Genomic DNA, 21495 nt, shown 5'->3' with positions numbered 1-21495 from the left:
TGGGAATATCTTTTACATGATACTATTTGTATAACCCAGATCAAACTACTTATCAGCTCTGGGAAGGGGGAGGGAAGGAAGGAAGGGGAACAATTTGGATCTTATAACTAAGCCACCTAGCTGCCTCCAGTTCTTATTCTTTAAAGTCTGGCTTCTGACCTCATCATCCAACTGAAACTGTTCTCTGAAATGTTATTAACCATTTCTTAATGGCCTTTTCCCCTCGGTTCTCATCCTTGACTTCTCTGCAGCTTTTAATATTGCTGATCACCCTTTCTTCCTGGATATTCTCTTTTCTTCAGGTTTGTAGGATCCTGCACTCTCCCACCCTTGCTAGATCCAGATCATAACCATAACCATAGGTCCCATACAGGGCTCTGGGTCATTTTTTTCTGCTCCCTCTATATTGTTTCATTTGGTAATATCATCAATGTCATGGATTTAATTATCATCTCTTTACAGATGATTCTCATATCTACTTATCCAGTTCTAAACTCTGGGCTGAACTCGAAAGTCTGCCTTTTCTAATGGCTTATTGGATCATTTGAACTACATTTAAAACAACGCATCTAAAAGTAAATTCATTAACCTTCCTCCAAAATGTTCCCCACTTTCCAAATTTCCATATTACCATTAAGGACACAACCAGCTTCCTGGTGATTCAGCTTCTTAAACTTGATTCTTCACTCTTCCTCCACCCTCCATATCCAATCTGTGGCCAAGGGCTTACCTTCACAACCTCTCTTGTGCACTCCCCCTTCTCTCCTCTGACATAGCCACCACCATGTTGACAAAGACTCTCATTATCTCATGCCAAGGCTATTGCCAAAGCCTGCTGGTTGGTCTGCCTACCTCAAATCCTTCCTTACTCCAAGGCCATCTTCCACTCCACTATATTAAAAAGTTTTTGTACAGACAAAACCAATGCTACCAAAATTAGAAGGGAAGCAACAAATTGGGAAAAAATCTTTATAACAAAACACTCAGACAAAGGTCTACTTTCTCAAAGGAGCTAAATCAATTGTACAAAAAATCAAGGGGCAGCTGGGTAGCTCAGTGGATTGAGAGTAAGGCCTAGAGATGGGAGGTCCTAGGTTCAAATCCGGCCTCAGACACTTCCCAGCTGTGTGACCCTGCGCAAGTCACTTGACCCCCATTGCCCACCCTTGCCACTCTTCCACCTAGGAGCCAATACACAGAAGTTAAGGGCCTAAAAATAAATAGATAAATAGATAAATGTGATTTTCCTAAAGTACAGACCTGAACATGTCACCTCCCCACTCAATAAACTCACAGTGGCTCCCAATCACCTCAAGAATCAAATAAAAAAAATCCTTTTTTTGGCATTCAAAGCCTTTCATAACCTGGTCCCTTCTTTCCTTTCCAGCATTCTTATACCATATATCTACTCTGCCATCCTATCTACCCTGAAATATGGTGATACTGGCTTTCTTGTTGTTCCTCAAACAAGACACTCCTCACATTTTCACTTTCTGTACTCCATCTTCTGACCTCTAGTGCCTTCCTCCCGTTGATTATTTCTTACTTATCTTGCATATAATAGCTCGTTTGTACATATCTATTTGTTTGCTATCTCCCTGATTAGACTGTGAGCTCCTTGAAAGAAAATTATCTCTTACTTTTCTTTTTATCTTCAGCCTGGCACAGGGTGGGTTCTTAATAATTATTGACTGATTATTCATTGAAGTAGGACAACACTTTATTGGCCATCTACAGTAGGTACACGAAAGAAACAAAAGTATATTTTTAAAGTATTCTATAACTGAGAAGTGTCATTAACTTAGTGTAGCTTTCAAATCAATCTAAATTAGTGAGGTTTAACCATAATGAGTTCTCAAGTTACCCAAAAATGACTTTAAGGGGCAGCTAGGTAGCTCAGTAAATAAAGAGCAAGGCTTGGAGATAGGAGGACCTAAGTTCAAATGTGACCTCAGATACTTCCTAGATATGTGATCCTGGGCAAATTACTTAAACGCAATTGCCTAGGCCTTTCCACTCTTCTGCCTTGGAACTCACATTTAGTATTGCTTCTAAAACAGAAGGTGAGGATTAAAAAAAAAAAAAAAAAAAAGAAGTGACTTCTGGATTAAAATGGAAAGTTGACCAACAAGAAAATGCAAAATCAATATCCAGTTCTAAGTCATAATATAATCAGGCCAATGTATAATTAATATATAGCTTGGATGAGATTTGCTACTGTTGTTCACTCATTTTCAGTCATTTCTCACTCATCATGACCCCAACTGGGGTTTTCAGAAAGGTACTGGAGTGGTCTGCCATTTCCTTCTCCACCTCATTTTAAAGATGAGGAAACTGAGGCAACCAGAATTAAGTGATTTGCTCAAGGTCACAGAGTTACTAAATGTTTGAGGGTGAATTTGAATTCATGACTCTTAGTCTTACTGATTCAAAACCCAGTGCTCTATCCACTGTGCTAACCCCTCCTGAATGAGATAGAGTTACCAATTCTATTCCTTCCTAAAAGAGAAAGGATTACCATGCCTTGCCACTCCCCTGCCTCTTTGACTGTCAGATTCCCAGCATTGTCATTTAACCTCATGATACAACCTAAGGAACTCAGGGCCTTGCCATCTGCTCTGTAGCTGAACTTATAAAATGTTGTCTCCACCAGAGCATAAGCCCCAGGAGAGCAGACTATATTGATTTTTCTGTTTGTATTTCCATCACTTAGCACAGTGCGTGGCACATAATAAGTGCTTTCTAAAGGCTTTTTCATTTACTCATTCAGTATGAAATCCCACTGCACTGTGATGAATTCTGGAAGAAGATGAGGGATAAAGGTACCGCAATGAAATCAGGTCACTTTAAGCCCATCATCACCATGGCATACATCCTTTCACTCTGGCATGAAATAGGTGCTGGCCATCATCTGGGAGGGGAACTTCTGACTACTCCCAGGCCTGGGGATATAATGCCCCAACAAACTCTAGAGATGTGGGAGGGAAGGGGGAATGCCTATTGCCCAAAGCATTTGCCCCATGGCTACTGCTAATTTAGTTTGTAAATTTACTCATTCAAGGCCTCCAACTTCCAAAGCTCAACTTTCACCAGACTGATTTTTTTTTTACTGGACACAATGTTCTGCAAATCATTTTCTATAATGAGACACATAATTCATTATTTCTGAGTTTGTGGCTTCCTTATGTTTTAATTTAGCACAGCTAATCGAGTTGTCTGAATATTCTCTTAGAATAGGGATGGTTAAAAAAAAACAGCCAAGAGAGTATCTATATTTCTGTGTATTTTAACATAATTTTTTACATTTTAACTTATTATTTTTAACATTATGTTTAAATTTTGAATTCCAAATTCTTCCCGGGGTCAGAAACTCCTTCTACCAATGCAGATCAAAACATTTTCTACCTAGATTTCTAGTCTTAGAGCAGGGATACTTAACTATGGGTCCATAGGTTCAGGCTATGGTTAAATTTTTGGCATCCCGTAAATTTAGATGAGGAACACATTAGATTTTTATTTTGACTACCATCAAAATGAAATTTAGCACTTCCTTCACTTTTTAAGAAATACTGTTTCAGAGGGGTCCAGAGGCTTCATGAGTAACACAGAAAAGGATAAAGGACTCGTCTTAGAAAATTGACTGGAGGTTTGTACCCAAAAGAGATCATAGATAAAAAGACTTGTACAAAAATATTTATAGCCATGATTTTTGTGGTGGCAAAAAACTGGAAAATGAGGGTATGCCCTTCAATTGGGGAATGGCTGAACAAATTGTGGCATATGCTGGTGATGGAATACTATTGTGCTCAAATGAATAATAAACTGGAGGAATTCCATGTGAACTGGAAAGACCTCCAGGAATTGATGCAGAGTGAAAGGAGCAGAGCCAGAAGAACATTGTACACAGAGACTGATACGCTGTGGTAAAATTGAATGTAATGGACTGATGTACCAGCAGCAATGCAATGACCCAGGATAATTCTGAGGGATCTACGGAAAAGAATGCTACCCACATTCAGAGGAAGAACTGCAGGAGTGGAAACACAGAAGAAAAGCAACTACTTGAACTCATGGGTTGATACAGACATGGTTGGGGATGTAGACTCGAAAAGACCACACCAATGCAACTATCAATGATATGTAAATAAGTCTTGATTGATGACACATGTTAAAACCAGTGGAAATGTACGTTGGCTATGGGGGTGGTGGTGAAGGGTGGGTGAAGGGGAAAGTAAAAATATGAATCATGTAACCATGGAAATTTTTTCTAAAAAAATAAAATATTTAAATCTAAAAAAAAAAGTTGACTGGAGCATTGAAAGTTAAGAGATTTGCCCAGGGTCACAGAACCCATATGTGTCAAAAGCAGGACCTGAGACAATTCTGTATCCACTATGTCACACTGACTCTCAGGGTAGTAACACAGATATATTAAATTCTCAGATAATCCAAAACTCTTTGTAGCCAATAATTCCATACGTAGCAAAACCTCTTTTTTGTGTTTTGAAATTATTTTATATTTTAAACAAAATTGGTTTGAAGAGCTGTGAATTGGGGGAGGAAGGCATATAAGAGAGAAGGAAGCAATGTGGCAAAAGAATAAGCCAGGTAATAGATAAATCAACCCAGAGATAATCAAGATCTCACAAACCTTTAGATGAATTGCAACCTGCTACTCAATGCAAGGATGCTTTCTCCAGCACCCTTCTGAGAATGGACAGCACCTGTAAAGGCTCATTCTTTAGCAAAATGGCACCTATCTCCTTTTTGGATAGTTCTAATTAGAAATGTCTTTTTTATAGTGAGCATAAATCTGCCTTGTGCTAACTTTTACAGAGAAGGTCCATTCTCTGTAGCCACTTGATCTGAATCTAATCCCTCGTCCATAAAACAGTCAGTTCTTTAAGTATTTCAGACCACTGCCATATTCCTATTTAGGGTCTTTCTTGGCCAGGTTAAAGATTCTTAGTTGCTCCAAGTAGTTGCAATATAAATTCCTAACTTTCTCACACACCCTTTCCTCACACACATCACTGTTTTTCTTAAAAGGTAACTGCCATAATGGAATATGATATTCCAGATGTGGTCTGACCAATATAGAACATCACAGCAATATTAGCTTCTGGCATATGGACACTGTATTTCTAATAATTCTCTTATTAATGGAGCCTAATATTTCATCAGAGTTTTTAGTTTTGTTCTGTTGGGAGGGGGTGGTAGCTGGTTCTAACCGTGGGTTCGTATTAAGCTTGGAGTCAACTAAAGCTCATTTATTTTTTTTTCACTTGAACATCTGTTAATGTTAATCCTGGTTTCTCAAATCCAATATCCTTTGCTCTACTAGAAAAGGCTAACTAGCATTTTACATGTAGTTGGCTGCAATTCAGAAGAAAAGACTCTTCCTTAGGACAAACTTAACAAGACAAAAGATGAAGTGTTTCTTACCGGTTCAGGAATGCATTTCCAAAGCGACTAAGTTTTCGGAATGGTTTTTTGGGATCCACAACTAAAGCATTTCCAGGGGTGCTGCCCTCAGTTTCTCCATACATCACAGCAATAAAAGAATCTGTTGTGGGCTCTGGACCAATCCTCATACCTGGAAAATCTTGTTCCAGTAAGTACCTAATTAAGAAAAGGAAAGGGAAGAAAAATGATGAACTTGGGGCACAAAGTAAGAGCCAAAAAGCATCCTGGCATGCGGGATTCCAGGACATGAAGCAAATTTGTTTTGAGAAATGGGACATGCAGAGGGTAGACTGCCATGGTTAGGTGGACCAGGTATCCTCAGGGGTGGGGATAGAGAGAAGGAGACTGGGAGGAGGGAGATGGCTAAAACGCAGTGGGGGAGTTATGGGGGAGGACCATGTGGTAGAGTCACTGGAGAACTAAAGAAGTGTGCCATCAGTGTTGATGCTCTTGAGGAGAAGCGGGGAAGAACCTATTCACCCCATCCTACTTACAATTCTGACCATTTTACAAAGAAGAAAGTCCAGAAACAACTTTCCAAGAAAGGAAAATGTTTAATGTTTCACTAGCTTGCTAATGAAGAATCATTAAAATTTAAAGCTTGTATTCCAGCATCTGGGAAAGAATGGTCAAACTTCTTGGTAGAATTGCTTCTGAGAGTAGGTTCTTTTCTAGGAATAATGTGCCATGTTAGCAGGCATTTCTGTCAGCACATCAGGCATAAACACAAAGGGGAATTCACTCTGGGAGATGTACTGTTTTCTTTTCACTGACAATGGATCACAGCAAGGTTTCCTAGTCTTGTTCATTTTCTGGCCCACTTACATATTTCTTAATTTGCTGCAGTATCCCAAGAGGCAGTGGAAGCAGTAAAGGACATTTCCATCAAGAATTAAGCAGGAAGGATTGGGGAAAGGTTCAGACCAGATATCACAGACCACCATATACAAGAATAATAACTTGCATTAATATACTGCTTTATAGTTGTCAGAGAGGTAGCAGCATATAATGGACAGAAAGTCAGCCTCAGAGTCAAGAAGAAATAGATTCAAGTTCTGCCTCTGACATACATGGACTGTGTGACCCTGAGCAAGTCATTTAGCCCTGTTTGCCTCAGTTTCCTCATCTTTCAAATGAGCTGGAGAAGGAAATGGCGAATCATTCCAGTTCTTTGTCGAGAAAACCCCAACTTCTGGCCAAAGAGTAAACCTGCTAGGTTCCTACTGAGAAAGGTGAAGGAGATGCAGTGAGAGAATAAGAAACATAGGAAGGGTCTTGGTCAACTGAGAGAAAAAGAAGAAAAGAGAGAAACTTGAGGGGGAAATTGCTTTGCTACAGCAAATACATTTGGTCTCTGCAAACCACTCTTGTGCCCTGATCACTGAATGGCTAGCATGCTAAGGCCTACTCATTCTTGTGGGCTATTGCACAGACTGATGATCAGATGCCACTGACGTGTTGGATTATTTTGCTGAATTCATTTTTTTTTTTGTAAATCTTTCTTACAAGGAAAGTTTCACTAGGGAGAAGGAGAGGAAGCAAGAACAGATATATTTGGAAATTAATAGAATTTAAAAATAAAAGGCATCAAGAAATAAAAAAAGATGTACTCATTCCTGTGAACTTCTACTTAGGTTGATTTTTTTCCCCAGAGTACACCGTGTTCCAAAGTCTTAGTGCTTTAGGGGCTTACAGTGGCACTAAGACTTTTGGGACACACCCTGCATATAGGAATGCTGGTGCTGTTCAGTTGTTTAATCATGCCTGACTCTTCGTGACCCCATTTCATGTTTTCTTGGCAAAGAACCTGGAGTGATTTGCCATTTCCTTCTCCAGCTCTTTACAGAAAACTGTAAACAGAGAAACTGAGGCAAGCAGGGGTAAGTGACTTGCCCAAGTTTATATAGCTAGTACCTAAGATCAGCCTTGAACTCAAGAAGATGCTTCTTCCTGACTCCAGGCCCAGCACTGTAGCCATCATGGCTACCTATTTGCCCCTTCTATGTTGGATATGGGTATCCATAGTTATGCACACACATATACCAACGGGCAGGCTTCAGGGTGAAGAAGGAAAGAAAAACCTTGAAGACCAGCTTTACCCCCTATTCCTTTCTGACCTTCTTTCTCCCCCCGCCCCCAATAATCCAGATAGGAGGAAAAAGTGAAAACATCTTGGAATGTATTGCCTGTGGGATAAAGCAAGCGCAATGAAATTCAGACCCCCAAAGGAGGCCTCCTCGCTCTTCTCCGCAAAGTCCCAGTTACAGTTCAGTCTAAAGGCTGAGAGACTCTCCGTGTGTCTGGGCACATCTGGAAGAGGACAGGACTGTGACTCACAGGAGAGTGAGCCAGGATCACCTGGTTATTTAGAAAGGATCTTAAAAAAACAAAATTAAATTTAAAAACTTTTTTTAATTAAAAAAAAAAGAAAGAAAGGATCTTAGGAAGTCATGCAGTACACGCAGCTGAGCAGCACAGTGGCTGGAATGTGGAGCCTGAAGTCAGGAAGACTATTCCTCCTGAGTTCAAATCTGACCTCACTTTTTAGCTGTGTGACCCTAGGCAAGTCACTTCACCCTATTTGCCTCAGTTTCCTCACCTGTAAAATGAGCTGGAGAAGGAAAGCCAAACCACTCCAGGATCTCTGCCCCCAAAAGCCCCAAATGAGGTTACAAAGAGTCAGATATAGCTAAAATGACTCCATTTTAAACTCCATTTAAATTAAAACAAGCTCCAGGCAGATTTACACTAGATTTGTGCTTTCATCATGCCAGGGAGAAGAGTGCTGATTTTATTAAAAGATTTCCAAGGAAGGAAATTACACAACTTCACTCAGTCACCCATTCTCATGTCAGATAATCACTGGAGTTAGAAATGCTTTCGTATCTAACCCAAGTAAGATCAGACGAACTTGACCTACCACCATGGAGGAAGTTGGATGGACATCAGCCAAGTGTGCCCTATTGTTGGATAGGGTGGGGGAGTGGGGGAATTCTTGATCAGGTTGGACTAGATGACTTCTGAAGCCCCTTCCAAGTCTGAGAGTCTATGAATTCCTCGCTGAGAGAGCCAGGCATAAATGGAATGTTCTTAAACCAGGGTAGGGGCTCCACTGTATCATCAAATAGTCTTCTGAATCACTAACTTAAATTTTTAAAAATTTCATTAATTTGGAATAACTGGGGTATGGGGAGGGTGTCAGTACAGAAGAGTGGAAGATAGGAATTACAGAACTTTAAAAACAGGCATTACAATTTGTGAGTATACAAAGTAACAGGTAGAGCTAAGATTCTAGAAGTGCTCCTGGATTTTCTTTAATGAATAGATTCACTGTTTTAAAGTAATTCGCATGGGCAGCATAGGTTGTTCAGTGGATAGAGCCAGGTCTGGAGATAGGAGGTCCTGAGTTCAACTCTGGCCTCAGATACTTTCTAGTTGTGTGATCCCGGACAAGTCAATTGACCCCTAAATCTTACCACTCTTTCACCTTTGAACTGATACTTTGAGTGTATTTTAAGGCAAAAGGCAATGTGGTTTTAAAATAAATAATAATAATAAAGTAATACATAGACTGCATATATGTAAATGTGTTACCAAAATGAAAACAGTATGAAATGTACAAACACCTCCAGTGGCTCCCCATTTCCCTTAGGACAAAAGACAACCTCCTCTAGCTCCCTACATCTGGCTCCAAACTACCATTCCATCTTGATTTCAATTTAACTCTATCCAACCCAATGTTTATTAAGCAACAGCATGTGCCATACTCTAGTCCTATGCTCTAGGGGTTACAAAGGCCAAAAAACCAAAACAACAGCAATAACAGAAACAACCAATTCACTGTCTTCGTATACTCTGCCTACCAATCAAATTAGAATACTAGCTCTTCCTTGACCTCAGCCTTTCTTTTTCTGCCTCCAAGTATCTGTGCAGGGTGTCCCCCACTCCTAGGATGCATTTCTTGTTCACTGTAGCCTGTTATTCTCCTTCTTTGAGGGCTAGCTCGGGCATCATCTCCTCCATGGCATTTTCTCTGCTCCCTAGGTGAAAGTGATCTTTGATCCAACCTCAAAATTGCCGAGAGAACCTTCTCTGAAGCTCTTTTTTGCTCTTATATACATCATGCCCACCAGAGTACATGCCACACTCACCCTGGTAGACTATAAGCAGCTTAGGGTTGCTAGTTATGTCATTTTTCATCCTAGTGCTTGGCGCAGTCCCTCATACATAGTGGGCATTAAATGAATGTAGGCTGAATTGGAAAAGAAATAAAAATATTGCCCCAGCAAAATGACTTTGTAAAAGCACAATGGATAGAGTACCAGGCCTGGAGTCAGGAGGACTCGGGTTCAAATATGATCTCAGACACTTCCTAGCTGTGTGACCTTGGGCAAGTCACTTAAACAATTGCCTAGCCCTTGTCACTCTTCTGTCTTAGAACTGATATTAAGACAGAAGGTAAGGGTTTAAAAAAAAAGCCAATAAAGCCCATCTCCCAACAATGCAGTTTTGGGGAGGTGTGAAGGAGACACTAATTCTACCTCCTCATTGAAAGGTTTACCAATCACAATTGTTTTGTTCTCAAGTAAATTGTTTTACTCTAGTCTAATAAAAGTAGCTCAAAGTTAGAATCTGAGAGTGGCCCTACACCACCTGTCAGATGCCTTGGAGTGCCAAAAAACTTCTTTTATAAAAAGTCAATTAGGCTTTTTTTAAGTGACTGTAAAATGAGGGGACTGAATTCTGTGATTACTAAAGTCCCTTTAGTTTAAAATCAGGTGAGAGTCAAGCCTGGAGATGGGAGGTCCTAGGTTCGAACCTGACCTCAGACTTCCTAGCAGTGTGACCCTGGGCAAGTCACATTATCCTAAGTGCCTAACTCTTACAGGCTCTTTAATATTAATTCTAAGGCAGAAGATCAGGGTTTAAAAAACAAGCACAAGGAGCTGATAAGAGAGAGGGTCATGAGATGTTAAAGTGCCATATTAATCCTATTAAAGAAAAGTCATTTCCTAAACTCTCTGAGTCAACTGGTCTTACTTCTCTGTATTTTCTTTATGACAAGAGATGGCTCCTGGGGTGGAAAGGATAATGGAACATGTCTGTGGTATTAAAAACCCCCAAACAAACCAAAAGGCATGAAATCAAACTGTTTTTTAAAAGTCTTTGCAGTGCTAAAGTCTGAAATCTTACACCTAATCTGGACATGCAGACAAATTTAATCTGCACTAATTCCAAACTTTGCAAGTCTCACTAGAATATGAGTGTTTTGCCCGAGAAGAACCGAAATGCTAGAGCAGAACCCTGGGCCAGGCGGTGGTAGGGTTGGGTTGGGGGAGGCAGTGTTTAATACAGCTTAAAATGACTATCATGGCAAGCTTTTTGCTGGTACTGAGAATATTACTGGAATGAACTTAATAGATCGAGTGGAAAAATATCAGCTGAACAATCAAGATGTCCTAAATCACGCTTGGGGAGGGGCAGAGAAGGGGAGACATTTGCTGATCAAATAGCTTGCTTTCGCATACAGCACTTGCTCAAAAAGTCAGACAACAGTCACAAAGCAATTTAGGGAACCAAAAAGTGTCTTAGCCTTGAAAAAGCCTTCCTGTCTGTGCTTGACTGCCTTCGAATAGCGCTGGACCGTGGCCCCAACCCTAACGTTTGTATGCCCAGAGTAGGGCCACCAAATGTTGGTAGGAGAGTGTTACTTTAGCACAGAATGCTCTCCTTCCTCTTTGAACCTTCGGCCAGACAACAAATGTCCTCATTTGAGAATCTATTTAATATATATATATATATTTTTTTTAAACCCTTAACTTCTATGTATTGGCTCCCAGGTGGAGGAGTGGTAAGGGTGGGCAATGGGGGTCAAGTGACTTGCCCAGGGTCACCCAGCTGGGAAGTGTCTGAAGCTGGATTTGAACCTAGGACCTCCCATCTCTAGGCCTGACTCTCAATCCACTGGGCTACCCAACTGTCCCTCTATTTAATATTTTCACACAAGTCTTCATATAGTTTCAGTGACCAACTCTGCTGGCGTCTCCAGCCATCTTGCATGGCCTCCACATACCTAACCAAAGTGGTAACAATGGGTATGAAGCTAGTGGGGACTGTAAAGGTGTTGTGGCTCTTCTGGTCATCAACGATTCAACACAAGAGGCTCTCCTGACTGCTATTCAGGAGGAATTCATGGGACATTGTTAGGTTTCAAGGTCATCTCCTATCCTACTCATCATGAGTAATTTAAGCTTTTTTTTATTTCCCTTTTAACCACTCGCCTTTATTTCTCTCCCACTAGTTAACTTTTGAAGTTATTGGCTACCCTTCATCTTTCCAGTTTTACATAGTAGCAAATACTTTCATCATAATGTTAATAAAAACTCACATGTGGCACTTTAAAGTCCAGAACTGCTTTCCTTACATTAACCCTTTGAAGTATCTAATGCAAACTTATGTCCTTCTAGACAGGGAATAGTGACACTTGGTTGACTTGCTGGTGATTACACATCTAGGAAGTGTCTCGGGTGGGAATTCAAACTCCAGGCTCCCAATTTCAAGGCCAGACTTTCATCTGCTACACCCAGGCTGCCTTTTTCATTTACCTTGTTTTATATACATACATACATACATACATACATACATACATACATACATACATACATATATATAAAAGAGATCTCCGAAAACACGCCCCTTTCAGAGTAGCAGAGCTATGTTAACAACTTTACAGGGGTTTTGTTTGCTGATACTTTTGTCTTTTAAATCTGCCTGGTCTCTCAGAGAAACAAGCAAATAATCTCAACTCACAAAAAACTAAAGGACTTTCTAAAACAAGAAGTACAAAGAATTGCCAACCACTGAGCTATAGAGAAAAGGCAGATTGTTTATTTTCTGTCTCAGAGGCTTTCCCACAGCTGTAAATTTTAAGTACGAGGGGGGGTCTCTATGACTTGGTCTGCCCCAGCAAGGGTTTGAAGAAACCCCAGGTTAGAGGAAAGTTGAGTAATTTAATTTAATGATCTGTGAACACACCAATCTACTTAAGAAATAAGCTGTGGAATTGAAGTTTCTGCTCCTTCTTGATTTATAGATGAACTGTAGTTCTCCTGGGTTCTCAGAGGCAGCTGTCACTTCTAGTAATGACCTGAAGTCCAGCTATCAGCACAAAAGAACTTGGCATCTAAGTTAAGAACAGAGAAATGGGTTCCTAGTTTCCAGCTGAGTGTGCCAAGCTTGAAGAACTACAAGCCTAGCCTGAGGGACTGCAATCTAGAGACACAAGATGAGGAATAATTCTTTTTTTTTTTAAATCCTCATTATCTGTCTCAGTATTCATTCTAAGACAAAAGAGAAATAAGTACTAGACAATTGGGGTTTAGTGACTTGCCCAGGGTCACATAACCAGGAAGTGTTTAAGGCTAGATTTGAACCCAGGTTCTCCTAACTCCAAGCCTGGCTCTCTATCTACTGTGCTACCTAAGCTGTCCCTTCTAAGGATCATTCTAAACTAAAAAAAAAAGATGTGAAAAGTTTCTTTCCTGTCCTGGAACTATGGCTCTTTCATTCTAGAAAGGCTTCTTTTTACTTTGCTTTATCAGAAAACCCATGCTATTTGTCAATGAGCCTTTTCCCCTGTAAATATGGTCAGAAGTAATGAAAATAATCTCAGTTCAATTTACCACACCCACTTGGAAAATTGGGGTCTTCCTTAAATCAATGAAAAATGCAGTCATATCAGTCATTGGCACTTAAATAGTTTTTGTGTTGCCCTGAGAAGCTTGAGCTAAACATTTTTTCTTTTTCCTTTTAGTTAAGTCAGGCGAGATATTGCCACATATCTCGCCAGCTTGAATAAATTTTGAGTTCAATTTATTAAAACTCCAGAAAAAAAAAAGATGAAATACCACACACACTCAACACTCTCTCACACACACATGCATGCTGTTATGCAAGTGGGGAACCTGATACAAAATGCTGCTATAACATTGTTAGCAGTGTCTATCACACAAAAGTAAAGAAGGAACTGTAAAAATCCATCCCCACCCCTTTTTAAACCCTTATCTTCTGTCATAAAATCAATACTAAATATCTGTTCTAAGGTGGAAAGGCCATACAGACTAGGCAATTGGGGTTAAATCACTTGTCTAGGGTCATACAGTCAGGAAGTGTCTGAATCCAGGACCTCCCATTTCCAGACCTGGTTCTCTGTTCACTGAGCCACTAAGTCTACCCTTTTTTGAGAAGAGACAATAAATTTTCAAGGATAAATAAAAGTCCATGCTACTTGTTTACTATATTTGATATCTTTCATTACTATTTATAGTAAAGCAAAACATGTAAGAATCCTTTAAAAAAAAGAAAAGAAAAGAAAAGAAAAACTCTCCAGAAAAGTACTTTGGACAAGTGGTTAGAAAACACCAGTCTGAAAAGACGTGTCTCTTTGTGCATTATAAGATCTTCACCTCTTTCAGGAGATAAGTGGCATGTTTCATCTTCATTTTTTGGTCATGTGACTTATCACTGCATTGCTCAGAGTTCTAAAGTTTTTCAGAGTTGTTTTTCTTAATAATATTGTTGTCATCATATAAATTGTTCTCTCAGTCCTGCTCATTTTCTTCTGTATCAGGCTTCCTAGTTTCCTCTGAAACTGTCTATTCCATCATTCCTCGTGGCATCATAATATTCCATTATTCTCATATGCTATTCCACAATAAGGCAGCCTCCCAGTTTCTAGTTTGGGGCTACCACTAAAAGAGTTACTTGATTTTTGTACCTGTAGATCCTCTTATTCTTTCTTTGATTTCTTTGGGGTACGGGCCTAGTATTAGTGGAATAGCTTGGTCAAAGGGTATGTACAGTTTGGTAACTTTCTGGACATGGTTACAAATTGCTTTCCAGAAGAGATCAATACACGGTTCCACCAAGAGTGCACCAGAAGGGACTTCAGATACTTCCTAGCTATGTGACCCTAGGCAAGTCACTTAATTCCCATTGCCCACCCATTGCTGTTCTTCTGTCTTAGAATTGACACTAAGACAAAAGATTAGGGTTAAAAAAAAAAAAGAGTACACTAGAATCTCAGATTTCCCACAGCCCCTCCAACATTTCTCATTTTCCTTTTTTGTCTTGTGACTCTGATAGTAAACCTTCATTTTTCCCATCTGTAAAACTGGGATAGTGTCCAGACTTGGGATTTCTTTAGTGTAGGGAATTCCCAAGTGAGGAAATTCCTTTATAACCTCGGTCTTAGTGATTTGCTTAAAAAGCTGAGATTTTAAGTCTAACCTCTTCATTTTACAAATGAGGAAACTAAGGCCCAGAGAGGTTAAATGAATTGCCACGGTCATATAGGTGAATGACCAAATGAGGATTAAAACCCAGTCTCCTGATTCTGAATCCAGTGATCACACTTCAGAGCCTAATGAGCTCTCATTTATTTTGCCTTTTCCCCAAAGCCTCCTTTTTGTCTAGTTCCTTTCTATTTTCAAATCAAACTCAGAGCTTCCCTACCCTAATACAACTTTTCCTCCATTCTTTTGCTGCCCCAACTTCTGAACTTTCTTGTTCCTATTTGCTCCTCCAACTGCTTAGGCTTATCTTGCCTAATAACAAAGTTATTAACAAAGTTGGTAATAAAGGAACAAGCCTTTATTGAGTACCTACTATGCACCAGGCACTGAGCTAAGTAAGCACTTTAACAATATTATCTCATTTGATCCTTACAATAACCCTGAAAAGTAGGTGCTCTTATTAGCATCTGATTTCTCAGTTAAGGAAACTGAGGAAGACAGAGGTTAAGTGACTTGCCCAGTTGGTTATTTGGACTCCAGCCTTCCTGACTCCAGGCTCAGCACTCTATAACCACTATATCACCTGCCCAGCAAAAGAATTACCTAATAAGCTATTAACACATACACTGTCTTAGATTCTAATGGAAAGAGGATAGGATTGGGAGTCAGGAGACTTAGTTCAATATTTGCAATTCTTGTGCAAACTGGGGAGCAATCAATTAGCAAACATTTATTAAGCACCTACTCTGTGCCAGGCATTACACTAAGCTCTGGGGATACAAAAAGAGTTTTTAAAAAAGAGGTAAAAAAAGAGCCCCAGCCTTCATTGAGCTTACAATTTAAGGGGGGGAGGGGGGAAGAGACAAAAACATACAAATGCAAACAAATATATATGAAACAAACTAAAAATAGGATAAATAGATAATGAGCAGAAAGAAGATGGTAGAAATAAACTGGAGGAAAAAATACTTATACTAAGTATCCCCACACAGTCATTCTGAGGAAAGTATTTTGCAAACTTCAAATGAGTGTTTATTCTATCTTGGTTTTTCTTTGGTAGCTCCTTATGATAATAAACAATTTCACTGACTACCTTGAAGTCACACCAAAAGTTATTGTAGGAGTCAGAACCTTACCCTTGAGCTCCCAAATAAGATCAGGTGTCTAAAATACTTTGGAAACCTTAAAAATATTTTATAATTATTATATTAGTATAATTAATTATAATTCCCATTGTCATACCGAGCACTTTCACCTCTCAGGTGTCTTCTCTGAATTCACTTTTTTTTTTTTTTTTTTAACATAACCCTTACCTTCTGTCTTAGAATCAACATGGTGTATCAGTTCTAAGGCAGAAGAATAGTAAGGGCCAGGCAATGGGGGTAAGTGACTTGCCCAGGGTCACACAACTAGGAAGTGTCTGAGGCCAGACTTGAACCTAGGATGTCCCATCTCTAGGCCTGGCTCTCAATCCACTGAGCCACCCAGCTGCCCCCTGAATTTACTTCTTTTTAATAAATTTACTTCTTTGACAAACTCTGTTAATGAAAGTTGTTCCCCTCCAAATGACAAAGACAAAAGTAGGAAAGGAGTCTCCAAAAATGAAAACAAATCAACGTTTTAGAAAGCTAAAAACCAACTGCATTTTGCTGAAATTTATTCAGCACTTTTTAGGGCTTTTAAAGTTCATTTCTTATTTCTTCCTTGGATTGTAGCTAAGAATTCAACATGTCATCTTCAAGTTTGTAAAGCTTCAAAAGTTAGTGTTTAATAAATGATTAAGGAGAATACAAGTCATAATGACAAAAGAGAACTGGTATAACAACATCAGCGCCTCTGAACGTGACAGATGTAATATCTGGGGTACTATAATTAAAATACTGTGTACTTACATTGTGCCTTTTATCTGTAGATGTCATGAAATTCTCATCACCCACCTCTGGGCCTGTCACTTACATGGCTTTATTACTTGTGAATTTGAAAGATCAGCATAATTAAATTCTCAGATATAAAATCTATTTGCAACCTTTCAGGCTGAGATTTCTGGTAGAGGACAGAATATGTCATTTTAAAAACTGATTTTAAAACATCCCCTCCACAGCTGAATGGCTCAGTGGATTGAGAGCCAGGCCCAGAGATGGGAGGTTCTGGGTTCAAATTTGGCTTCAGACTCTTCCCAGCTGTGTGACCCTGGGCAAGTCACTTGACCCCCATTGCCTTAGAACTCTTCTGCCTTAGAACCAATATACAGTATTGATTCTAAGATGGAAGGTAAGGGTTTAAAAAATAATAAAAATAAAAAACCCCTCTATCCCCTGCCAAAAAACCCCCAAATCATTTACACTGCTCATTCATGTCCTCCTACAAAGCTCAATGAGACAAATTATGGTCCAGAAATACTCTTTTCAGAGGATTTCAGAGTTGAAAGGATCATTAGGGGCCATCAAATTCAACTTGTAGCTGAGCAAAAACCACTTCACTAGCACCCCCTTTAGGGGCTTACTCAGCTTGAAGACCTCTAATGAGGTTATCTCTGGAAGTAGTCTGAGACAGGATTCAAACTCAAAAGCTGCCTCAAAGCCTTCATGATATGAAGATCTTCAGGGCTTTCACCAACCTGGTTGATCTCCTCTGGACCCCCGTTAGTTTATCAGTGTGTTTCTTAGAACACACATTCTGAATTCTAATTTCATTAACACATCTTGTCTATGCCACAGGCATAAGTACATTAACACAGATGAGATTTACATAGCACTTTCCTTAGGTAGTCCAAGAATTCTTACCCCTGTTTTATAGATGGAGAGGAAGCAGGCAGTAATGAAGAGACACTGGCCTTCACGTCAGGAAGACTTGGATTCAAATCCTGTCTCTGACCCTGGCTGTGTCACCCTGGACAAGTCAATGAACCTTTTCATCTACAAGCCTAAAAAGGTGCTGACCTGCATTGGTAGCAACTGTCCACCCCTCCTTGCTCCCCCTCCACCCAAGGGAATCCTACACTACACTGGTCCAGCCAAAAATTCAAAAATATTGTGTCTATGTATGCATGTGTCTGGGAGCAGGAGCTAGGTGGCACAGTAGATAAACTGTGCCTGTAGTCAGGAAGACTCTCTTCATGAGTTCAAATCTGACATCAGACACTTACTAGTTGTGTGACCCTGGGCAAGTCACTTATCCCTATTGACCTCAATTTCCCCATCTGTAAAATGAGCCAGAGAAGGAAAAGGCAAACCATTCCAGTATCTCTGCCAGGAAAATCCCATATGGGGTCCTGAAGAGTTAAACATGACTGAACAATAAGAATACATACGACTATCCTGACACGTATAAATAGACATCCTTGCGTTCAGGACACAGATGTCCTATGGTAACAACGACACCTCTCTGCGTCTGGAGGAACTATTTAGGCTACTGGGGCAGAGAAAAAGAGGTCATCGTCTAATAGAGATGACATGTAGCCAAATATGGATACAACTTTCTCAAACCCCTGGAGAGTTTGTATCATTTGTGAAGTGGTTTCATTTATGCTTTCGGAAAAACTGGGGCCAAAGCAGAAGCGTTCAGTAACTATGTTTCAAGACAAAGCCTGAGGAGCGAAAGAAAACAAATCTTTTCAACAGAAGGAAGTTTTTTAGAGGCATTTATTTTACAATAACATAATTGCCTCAAACACGATTTTAGGGAAAATGATTTCATATGAAAAGCTGGAAACAGCTCAGGTTTCCTTAGAGGAAGTTCTCTATCTGAATCATAGGGTCCACGTAACTGCTTGTTTTTAGGAACAGTGTAAGCACTATCAATATTTTCAGTTGTCAAGGATGAAGAGGAAACTTCCCATCTAGGGAAATGGAAACTAGTGGCATTGCCATTTAACACAACAGGGAGCAAAGCTGGCATGGTTACTCTTATTAACTTGTACTAAACTCCAAATCTTTCCTGAAATAACAAGTGAGTGGAAACAGTGACTGGTCAGAGCCCTAGACTTGTGCTTAAGAAGCTCTGGATTTGAATCCCACCTCTGACTCGTAACTAGCTAGATGACCTTGGATAAATCATTTACCTCTCTAGGACTCAGTTTCCACAACTGTCAAATGGAAATAATAACACTTCTTGTATATATCTTGAAAGGGAGTGTGGCTTAGTGAACAGAGTTGGACATGGAGTCAGTCCCCAGATCTACTTCTGCCCCATACTAGCTGTGGGACCATAGACAAGTCACAACTTGTGAAGATTCTTAAATGGAATAATGTACATACAACACTTCCTAAGCCTTAAAGCTCTGTGTGAAATGTGAACTGTTGTTGTTATTATTCACTATGGTTGTAAAGAGGAGATGAACTTAAGGCAGCTAAATTGCTGTTATTACAGAATGTGGTGGTAGGGGTGATAGGAGTTGTCAGACATATAAAAGTCAGAAGACCTGGGATCAAATTCTGCCTCAACTACTATTTGGATGAGTAGTTTAACCTCTAGACCTCAGTTTCTCCCTCGGTAAAATAAGGGGATTAGATGATATCATCTCTGAAGTTCCTTCCAGCCCCAAATCCATATTGGACAAGAACCTCTAGCCTTCCGTCCTTCCTCCCTCCTTTATATTAACATACCAACTAACCCTAAAGCCTTAAGTCCCTCCTCTCTTTCTCACTGAATCATGGAAATATTTCTGTGCAGGCCCATCCCTTCTATTGGACTCTTTCAGGACAGTATGGCCAGCTAGAGGCCACCTTTCAGCCGACCCAACATAAAGGGTCCTGGGAATAGGGCTAAAGACACAAGATAGGAATTGAAGGCAGCAGCTACCGGGGCGTTTGCTGGCCTGGTGAGCAGCAAACAGGTGATGGGACTTGGGGATGATTCCCAGCTGCACCTTAAGATGGAAGTGCTACGAGGGAGAAGGATCCCGGCGCTAAACTTGCAACAGGTTCTGGGCAGGGAGTACTAATTTACAGAGAGCATGTAAGGGAAGGAAGGGGAAAGAAAGGGGAAAGAGGAAGTCCTGAGGGTAGACAGACAGTACAGGAAAAGAGTTCAGCTAGGGCAGGGGTCCATGAAACTGTTTATGTGTAGATAGAGACAGATAAGTAATTGTATTTCAACATAATTGACTTCCTTTTGTAATCTGCATTTTATTTAATGCATTTTTCTCCGAAAGGGTCTATAGGTTCCACTAGCCTGCCAAAGGGATTCTGACACACACACGAAAAGGTTAAGAAACTCCTGAAAAAGGAGAAAACAGTAGAGAGCGAGGAAGCGAGATCCCCAGGAAGGTGGGGCTAAGGTAGGACACGAGAAATGATCAGTATTACTCATCCCAGGAATTAGCTGAACTGCACGGACAGGACTCGCAGCGTGGAGGGGATGGGGGGAGAGGGCTGTCCTTTGGGGATACACGGGTGTCAAGAGGCAATGAGGCTGGAGGGGTTTGGGGTGGGAGCACGGCGGGGCTGAGATCAGTTACCGGATGAAGGTGGTCTTGCCCGTGCTGTACTGGCCCACCAGCAACACCATGGGCTTGTTGTCGAAGTCGGCGTCTTCCAGCGCCGGCGAGTGGAACTCGTGGAAGCGGTATGCCTCCTCCAGCGGCAGCACCTTGCGCAGGTAGAGCGAGCGCAGGCCGCCCGTCACCGTCTGCACCGCATCCGCCCCGCCGGGCCGATCCCGTCCGCCTGTTTGCCGCCCCATCCAGCTGAACATCCTGCCTCTGCCCGCCCGACTCAATCCCAGCCCCGCCCCGACTGCGCTCTGGACCCCAACTCCGTAGCAAAGATCTGCGTAGCACTGACCCGGCTGGCGGAAAGAGCGAATGAGCCACCGGGCGCCAGCGCACTGCCACCGCCCCAAGTTCGGGTCCCGCCCCTCAAGGCCTGGTCCAATCGTCCTGAACTACGTCACTCTTCACCTTCACTATTCAGGAGGTTCCCTGTGGGGGTCCTTCCTGGTTGGGTGTCTTCCAAGCCATCAGCCTATGGAGAGGAGCTTCCTAATGAATTATTAATGAGAGAGCCGCTTTCGGAGTGGCTGTAGGACTGGGCCCTTTGCTAGGTCACTCTCCCTCCTGGTCTGATGGCATTTGCTTCCGGACTAGTCAGCATCTGTAGCCTTTTTTTTTTTTTTTTTTTTTGCGTAGCATGTACCAAACCACTCCAGGTATATTGGCTCGCTTGAGTTTCACAATCTCAGGGATAGCACAAATCAGTTAACTTCACCTTTCCAGGACCTGCTTACAATATTCCTCATATATGCTAACGACTACACACCCACACACCCACCCACACCCACACACCCACACACACACATATATTTTAAGTAATGATTGTACACATATTTTATATATATTAAACACACATGTTATATAGATAATATACAACACATTTTAACTAATGGCTATACATATTTTAGATATATTCTACATATTCATATTTTACGAAGTTACACACACATTTTATATATACTACATATAAATATATGTAATATATGCCTGTTATATATATATACTATATACATATGAAATGTGTATCTCTATATAAAAATATATGCGTGGACATATATTTAGAAACATACATAGCCAATTCTTCTTATTATAATTTTTTTTGTTTAAACCCTTAACTTCTGTGTATTGTCTCATAGGTGGAAGATTGGTAAGGGTGGGCAATGGGGGTCAAGTGACCTGCCCAGGGTCACACAACTGGGAAGTGTCTGAGGCCAGATTTGAACCTAGGACCTCCTGTCTCTAGGC

General features: G+C 40.7%; 1 protein-coding gene across 1 annotated transcript in view; it reads right to left on the bottom strand.

Annotated features, from left to right (window-relative positions):
- The window catches only part of EHD4 (EH domain containing 4), a 100161-nt gene extending 79675 nt beyond the window's left edge, over nucleotides 1-20486 (bottom strand). The window contains exons 1-2 of the mRNA XM_044665112.1: nucleotides 20218-20486; nucleotides 5446-5622 (exon numbers count right to left, since the gene is read on the bottom strand). Of these exons, the coding sequence (XP_044521047.1) occupies nucleotides 5446-5622; nucleotides 20218-20453 (413 nt within the window). The 5' untranslated portion in view covers nucleotides 20454-20486. The remainder of the gene's footprint in view (nucleotides 1-5445; nucleotides 5623-20217) is intronic.
- Between the last annotated feature and the right edge of the window lie 1009 nt (nucleotides 20487-21495).

Source organism: Gracilinanus agilis, chromosome 2, assembly GCF_016433145.1.
Source record: "Gracilinanus agilis isolate LMUSP501 chromosome 2, AgileGrace, whole genome shotgun sequence".
In the NCBI taxonomy this organism is placed as follows: Eukaryota; Metazoa; Chordata; class Mammalia; order Didelphimorphia; family Didelphidae; genus Gracilinanus; species Gracilinanus agilis.
Note: the sequence above shows the minus strand (reverse complement) of the source record. Positions and strands in the feature narration are given on the sequence as shown.